Below are 7,896 nucleotides of genomic sequence, written 5' to 3' on the forward strand. Positions count from 1 at the left end.
CATCACAGAGCAGTAAGAATTGCTTCTAGGACTAATTCTTAAAAAAATAAGTTATGATGTTCATGTTTTCTGATTGAAAAGAAATATACTACTTTCCATTTATAAGAGATAAATTTTCATTTAAAAGCGTCCTGCTTTTTCTCGTATTGTGGAGCAGTGTTACTGGGAGTGATTAGTCAAAATCTTCGAACTCCCTACCCAACAGCATTGTGGGAGGACCTTCACACGGACTGCAGCGGTTCAAGTAGAAGGCCCACCACCACCTTCTCAAGGGCAATTAGGGATGGGCAATAAATGCCAGCCTTGCCAGCGATGCCCACATCCCTAGGGGGAAAAAAACCAAGATATTTTCACATGAGCAAAGGGTTTTTCATATTCATTGCTCTCCTGTGAAGTAATGTTTTCCTAATACATTCTCTTGAAAAATGCTGTTTAATCTTTAAGTGTTTTAGTGTTTCAAGTGCATTTAAGGTTGTACCAAGTGCTTTAACCCACAGGGAAGAAAATTGGCTTTGGAATGTCCCAGTTCCTTTCATCCTCTTTCTACCCCCCCCCCCCACTATCCTCCCTATATATCAAACATAAATACATTTGTGTGTAAGTAGGTGTCATTGGTGCATTTACTTACACTGTAGACTTGAGAGAGGAGCTCTCTAGCCGATCCGTACCCATCGGCAAGAAAAGTTCCCTCAGTGTTCCAACTTCTGCCTTTCTACAGCTGCTTATACTCATCTCCAAAACCTATGGGCAGCCTGTTACTGAGGGAGGGGAAAGTGCCACATTTTAGGGGCCTGTGGCCTCAACTTGCTGTAAATTCTTTTCAAAATGTATTTTCTCACCACTTTATAATGCGTTTTTACAACTTGATCACTCCTCCCCGCCCCCACCCCCGATATTTCCTTTCAAAAGACAAGAGCAAACCTAGAGAGTGTCAGCTTCCTGTCCCCGCCCCCATGATCTTTGTCTACTGGCAGTTATGAATGAGTGAGTAACGGAATTAATGGGGTATAAATCCCTCTCGGGCGATAACTAATTGGCCACCCGTTTTACACCCTGCTCGATTGAAGTCAATGGGAAAAAAAATTGAATGGGTTGTAAAAAGGGCGGCCGATTATCTATTGCCGGTTTGCGCTCTCGCCTGAGACTGATTTACATCCCCAATAATTTCACGTGTAAAATATCAATTGTATCCAAGGTGAAAATATTAAGATTGAATCGTCAGAGTAAAATTTTAAATGACTTCCCGGTCTTGTAAGAAAAGCTTTAGACATGATGGATTCTCTGCCGGCACTGGTTCTCACATCTGTATTTTACTTTTTACAGAACCCATGGTAGATATAACTCCCAGTCCTCGGCCGAGAGCACCCCCAGCCACCCCAACACCAGCCGTTGTCACGGCCCAACCAGAGCGACGAACGATGAGGCCCCTGGTTACCACAGCACCCGTTTCTACCGTTGGGAAGGTTCCAAGACCCTGTCCAGTAGACAAGGCTGTATGCCAGAACGGGCAGTGTATCCCCAGGGACTATCTGTGTGATGGGGAAAGGGATTGCAGTGACGGAAGCGATGAACTGGACTGTGGTGAGTACCTGATGTAGAATTTCTTGAGCACTTTTTATTAGGCTGTGTCCTTGTCGGAGGGTGAGAGCTTTAAGAACATTTGTTACTTTTCTAGTTATTTTTGTAGCTGTTTTCAAACTAAGAAGGGAACAACAAATTGATTCTGGATGCTGCAGATATTAACCGTTACAATGTGCTGATAAATAAGTAGCAGTGGAGAAATTGCCATTTGCTACGGTGTTCCCAGGCTAAAGTGCAGAAAGTTGGTCGTGATTCCCACTTCTAATTTTTAACCTCTGATCCCTCCTGGCAAGTGTGCAAATATGACTGTCATAGTTACAATGAAGCATTCTTGAAAGTTTCCATGCGTGCACATTGGGGAAGGGACAGGGTCAGGCTATGTTGTGATGGCCACTATGGTTGGACCACAATGACATTTCTGTCCAGGCTCATGGTTTCTATGGTGTAGAAATGCATGGCTGCTGCTGTGTATGGGACTGTACTTTTGCATGAATTTCTGTCTTCAAATTAATTGCTGTCCTGTGCATTCCTGATCTCCTTCGCTCCACCATTGGCGGCTGTGCCTTTAGCTGTCTAGGCCCTAAGCTCTGGAATTCCCTCCCTGAACCTCTCCACCTCTGTCTACTCCTTTTAAGATGCTCCTTAGAATCTACTTGTTTGACCAAGTTTGTCCTAATATCTCCTTATGTGGCTCGGTGTCAAGTTTTGTCTGATTACACTTCACGCTCCTGTGAAGCGCCTTGGGACGCTTTACTTGTTAAAGGCGCTATATAAATGCAAGTTGTTGTTGGCACGGGAGAGGGGGTTTAAAAAGGATAGAAAATTGGAGTGGGAGAAAAATAACCACAGAGGTTCTGGTATTACTGTCTGGATGTGTTGAAGCTCTGAACACATTCTGTGTTTTACATGTTGGTGAACTATTTGAGCATCTCTGTCATAGTTCCACATCCCCTGGACCCCTCAATTCTTGTGATGCACTCCCAGCTGTAGTTCCTATATATAATCATTTCTCAATTCACCAGGAAAGACCATCAGAGACTGAATTAAAAACTAAAGGTAGCTAGAGATCTGCCCGGTCTCTAACTTTTTAGAGTCTTTGAATCAGCACCTGGGACCTTAAGACCCTGAGATAAGAGGTTAGGTAAACTGCAGGGACAAGGACCGTGTGCTTGAAGGGGAGAGGGCAGAAGTATCCATCCGCTGGAGGCCTTTTGAAAACATCGTTTGAGGAATTTGCACTTTAAAAACTTGTCGAGACACAGCCAAACCATTCGCTTTCTCCCCAGTCCTGAAAGAACTTGCATTTATACAGCACCACTCCCGTCCTTAGGCTGTGACTGCCTTGTGAAGTGTAGACATTGCTGTTAGACATGAAAAGGGGGCCACAGACTCCTTTCACATTAAGATCCCACAAGCACCAAGAGCTGAGCGACCAGTTAATCTGCTTTTATGTGGTATTGATTGAGGGGTAAATGTTGGCCAGGACATTGGAAGATTCCTCTGCTTATCTTTGAAAAGTGCAAGAGGATCTGTTATGCCTCGGTTTAATGCCTCATCTGAAAGATAACAATAATTCAGTCTGGAAGTGCACTGCTATGGGTGCCAGGAACTCTCTGATACATCATTCAAGCAAGCGTTTTTCATCCAAACCTGCATGGTAAGTGTCAGCAGGCTAGTCGACCATGAGTGGGACCTTCACAGCTAAGTTTGACCCTCTCCGCTCACTCTGACCACACACACTCACAAAACTCGCCAGCAGGGCTCACTGGTTAGGACTGGGGGGAAGAAAAAATCTCCAGTTAATTTTTTTCTGTCTTTAGCCCAAGGCTACTGAGGCCAATTTTAATGACCCCACTGATACCCTAACTGAGATCCACTAACACTGAATCAGGGATTGAAACTGGGATCTTCCTGCTGTCCCTGCTCAGTATCTCACCACACCACAAAGCTCCATTTTACCCACTCAGGTGTCCAAACTATTCTTCACGTGTTTATATTCATAAATCTGTACAGTATATTAAAGTTAGTATGTATTTTGCACACTCCTTTTTTGGACTTTGCCATTCTGTGACACACCGTCACGCCTGCAGTTGCGCAATTCTGCCATGAGATGGAGCCACCTAAGCCCCAGAAGCTGCAGATCCCCATACCTATACCTACAGCATCACTAATGCACTCAGCGGGAACTGTAGTTTGCCCCCGCCTCCGTTTCCATGGGCAAAGCCAGGGGACATCCAGCGGCAGATCTAATTGTATTGGTGAGACAAGTTTTGAAAAGCACAGCTCAGGAATTGCTTTGGAATTGGAAGTTGTGAATTCAGTTTTTCTTTGTCACTTTCTCGTTCCCCAGGAACACCATCACCGTGCGAGCCCAATGAGTTCAAATGTAGGGATGGTCGCTGCGCCCTGAAGCTGTGGCGCTGTGATGGCGACAATGACTGTGGAGACGGCTCCGATGAGGAATACTGTCGTAAGTCAGCGGAAAGTACTGATCGGCCGTTTCTATCCCCCTCCCCAAAAACAAATTACATGTTGGCACGTGTTGTTAGCTAGTGTGCTTAAAGCTACCCTGAGCTCTTTGTACTCGGGTTAATTTTGGTTTGGGGGAAGTGGGTCACCGTAATAAGATGCTAATTAAGCAAAATGTAATTAAATGCAAATGATTTGGGTCTACCACATTCTCAGAAATTTACTTTGGGCAAAAGCCGTTTTATTTCCACTTGAGTTTGATTTGAAGCCTGGACATTACAGTTTGTAGACAGAGAGAATGTGTAGCAGGTTCCCGGCGGGTTTAGAAGGGTGCCCGCCATCGGCATTGTATCGTTCAACCTGACCCCAGCACAGGTTCTGCATGTGGGTCAGCGTTTTTACTGCTGGGGAAATAAGCAGACTTTCAACCAGATGAAGGGACAATCAGCCACTGTGAATGAGCAATCCGGAGGTTCATTCCACAGAGAAGCATTTGGTGATTATGGCCTACATTTCTTGATCCGTATTATTTTAATGCAGATCGTTAAACTGGAAAATTCAGGCCGATGCCTTCCTAAGCAAGTGAATATGAAACTCTAGTTAATAAAATGTCGAACCTTAGGACACAGAAGGAAGAACCTTTGAATGCCAAAGGGATCTATAGCAGGTGGTCACTCATATATTAAATCGAAATCTACAATTAAACTGACCTGGCAGGATATTGGCTCGAATTTAGTGACCGTTTATGACTTGCTAAGGAAAAGCTTGTTCCATCCAGACCGAGAGAAGATAATGGGAGTGTCGTGGAACTTTTTGTTTAATTACTCACTCACTCTCTGTCTCTGTCTCTGTAATATTTATGTTTATCTCGGAGAACAAGTTATAAACCATGACCAGGCTGTACGCAGCAAGATTTGATCAAACTCCTTTCCAGTAAATGAATTGTAATAAATGCATGTTCTGTTATCTTTCAGCTACCAAAGGACCAGGAGATATGTGTGCTCCTGAGCAGTTTGTCTGTGTCTCGAACCGATTGTGCATCCCTGCCAGTTACCAGTGTGATGAGGAGGCTGACTGCCCTGACCGGTCGGATGAATTTGGATGCAGTAAGTCCCCGACGCTGTCGTTATGTAAAGAAGCTGTGTCACCCCAAGTAATTTACTTTATTGGCCACGTTTAAACTCAGGGAAGCGAGTTTGATATTGAAGCTTTCTTGGAACTGTCGCTTTGAGAGCTGTGTTCATGTTACCTGTTTTGTTGGCATTCTTCAAGAAGGAGAAATTTGCTCGGTTATAGGGAAAGAGCAGGGGAGCAGGACCAATTGGATAGCTCTTTCAAAGAGCTGGCATAGACACGACTGGCTGAATGGCCTCCTGTGCTGTATGATTCTATGAAACAGAAATTAATACTGACTTAAACACAAAAGTATTGTAGCTGCAAAAGTGTGTTTAATGTTGATTTAATAATACTGTCTAGTACTTAGGTATTTCATACAAAAGACCATCTAACTCCGTGTAACCTTTATACTGCTAACTTCATTAATGGTGGGGTTCAGCATCTGTTTATGTTGGCAGTGCACTCCATTTAAAACAAAAGTCATGACCCTCTTTGAGACATTTCAAAAGCACTGCATAAATGCAGGTATTATCTTCAGTAAAATGGTTTCAATATGGTTTAAATAATGAGTTTTGGTATTTTTTAAGGAAGGAGATAATAATGATTTGGGGAAAGGTGGACTGATTGTGTCCAATTGGGAGGAACTGAATTAGCGTTAGTTTGTTGTCATGTTGTTTTTCTCCTCATTTACCTGTCACCGCCCCTTCTTTTTTTGGGGAACCATGTGGGCTTCTACCTGCCATCCCATCCTCCCCACCCACCCCCCCTCCCCCATCACAGCACAGTCGAGAATGGGAACTCACTGGGGTAGGCGGTAGGCTTTCTGATCATGAATCAGGCGGTGGGTTATGGGCTGAACCTGCCTGATGATGTGATCACAGCCTGGTCAATTGGAGGTTTCAAGACTGAGATAGATAAGATTTTTGTTATCAAGGGATATGGAGCAAAGGCTGGTAAATGGAGTTGAGGTGCATCAGCCATGATTAATTGAATGGCGGAACGGGCCCGAGGGGCTGAATGGCCTGCTCCTGTTCCTATTTTCCCATGATTTGCCTGTTGGTATCCAAATCTTGAGTTACCTGACCTCAGTCCCATTGTCTCCAGCTGCTTTTCAATTCCAAAATAAATATCAAAAAACGGTTTCATGCCCATTGATCAGTCATTTAAACACAGTGTAGTTAGTTACAATGGACCATGCTTGGAATGTTTGCCTTTCAGCTTTTTACATTGATTGTCTATCTGAAGACAACAGACCTGTGAGAGGCTTGTTGCCATTGTCATTGCATCCACCTGTTGATTTGCTTTAGGAGACCCTGGTGCATTGGGAAGGAAACAAAACTTGTGTTTTTGTTTTTTTTCATTTGTTCATGGGATATGGGCAGTGCTGGCATGGTTGGTTTTTATTGCCCAGAGGAGGTGGTGGTGGTGGGACGCCTTTAGCAATTGTTTTACAACTGAGTAGCTTGCTAGGCCACTTCAAAAGACATTAAGAGACAATAATTATAAGATAGTCACTAATAAATCCAATAGGGAATTCAGGATAAATTTCTTTACCCAGACAGTGGTTAGAATGTGGAACTTGCTACCACAAGGAGTAGTTGAGGTGACTAACAAATGTATTACAGGGGAAACTAGTTAAACACATGAGGGAGGAAGGAATAGAAGGATATGGTGATAGGGTTAGATGAAGTAGGGAGGGAGGAAGCTCGTGTGGAGCATAAACACCGGCATAGACCAGTTGGGCTGAATGGCCTGTGTCTGTGCTGCACATTCTATGTAATACTCCAGATGAGCCCTAACCAGTGCAGTGCTCCCTCAGTACGGCACTGAAGTGACAGCCTAGATTATGCACTCAAGTCCTAGAGTTGAGACCATGACATTCTGAGCCAGGCTTCTGCCGTAGATGCAACATTTTGTTGAAGCCAATAATGACATGTACCCCCCTCTTCCCAGTCTTTGCAACTATGCCATCTGGAGATCAATTTATTTAAAGATTTTTGTGTTTTGACTTGAAGCCATTCTTAATCTATGAACAAAAAATTGCCTCAGAGATTCTGCAGGATAACCGAGTCACCGTTAAACATTACTCTTTGCAGCTCCTCCTCAGGTGCTCACACCACCAGAAGAAACTGTATTGGTGAAACGTGGTGCTACCGTGACCCTCACTTGTGTGGCAGCAGGTGTTCCGACTCCCATCATCACATGGAGATTGAACTGGGGTCACATCACTGTGGCCAGCAGGTAAATATTGCATGGTCCGTGAGTCAGTTGAATTGCAAACGTTAGTTATGTGGCTGGCGAGGCTGTGCACTGCCATCCCAGCTGGTGCAGATTGAGCACTTTTACCAACGTACGAACAATGACAGGCAGGAAACGACCCTCTGCTCCATCCAGCCTGTCCCACACAACTGCGATGCCTTGTGTATCACAATATATACACCCCCCACCCAACCCAACCCAACCCAACCCAACCCAAAACCATGTGATCTCCTGGGAGAGGCAAAAAACCAGATAAAAACCCAGGCCAATTAGAGGGAAAAAAGTCTGGGAAATTCCTCTCCAACTCCCTTAGACGATCAAAACGAGTCCAGGAGATCACTCTGGCCCTGATTAATGTCGTACAGTGGTACAGACTCTCAGTTGTTACTTGCTTTTCCTTTTATGCTGTTTGAGGACTTGTGTCTCTAAACAGCGCCAACACTGTAATTAAGTCAGTGAGGTACATAATTA

The 7,896-nt window shown here is 44.2% G+C and overlaps 1 protein-coding gene across 1 annotated transcript in view; it reads left to right on the forward strand.

Moving 5' to 3' along the window:
- The window catches only part of hspg2 (heparan sulfate proteoglycan 2), a 473,886-nt gene that overhangs the window by 186,876 nt on the left and 279,114 nt on the right, over positions 1-7,896 (forward strand). The window contains 5 exon segments of the mRNA XM_067970061.1: positions 1,324-1,581; positions 3,932-4,051; positions 5,025-5,156; positions 7,263-7,407; positions 7,859-7,868. Coding sequence (XP_067826162.1) covers positions 1,324-1,581; positions 3,932-4,051; positions 5,025-5,156; positions 7,263-7,407; positions 7,859-7,868 — 665 coding nt within the window.

This window comes from Heptranchias perlo, chromosome 32 (genome assembly GCF_035084215.1).
Source record: "Heptranchias perlo isolate sHepPer1 chromosome 32, sHepPer1.hap1, whole genome shotgun sequence".
In the NCBI taxonomy this organism is placed as follows: Eukaryota; Metazoa; Chordata; class Chondrichthyes; order Hexanchiformes; family Hexanchidae; genus Heptranchias; species Heptranchias perlo.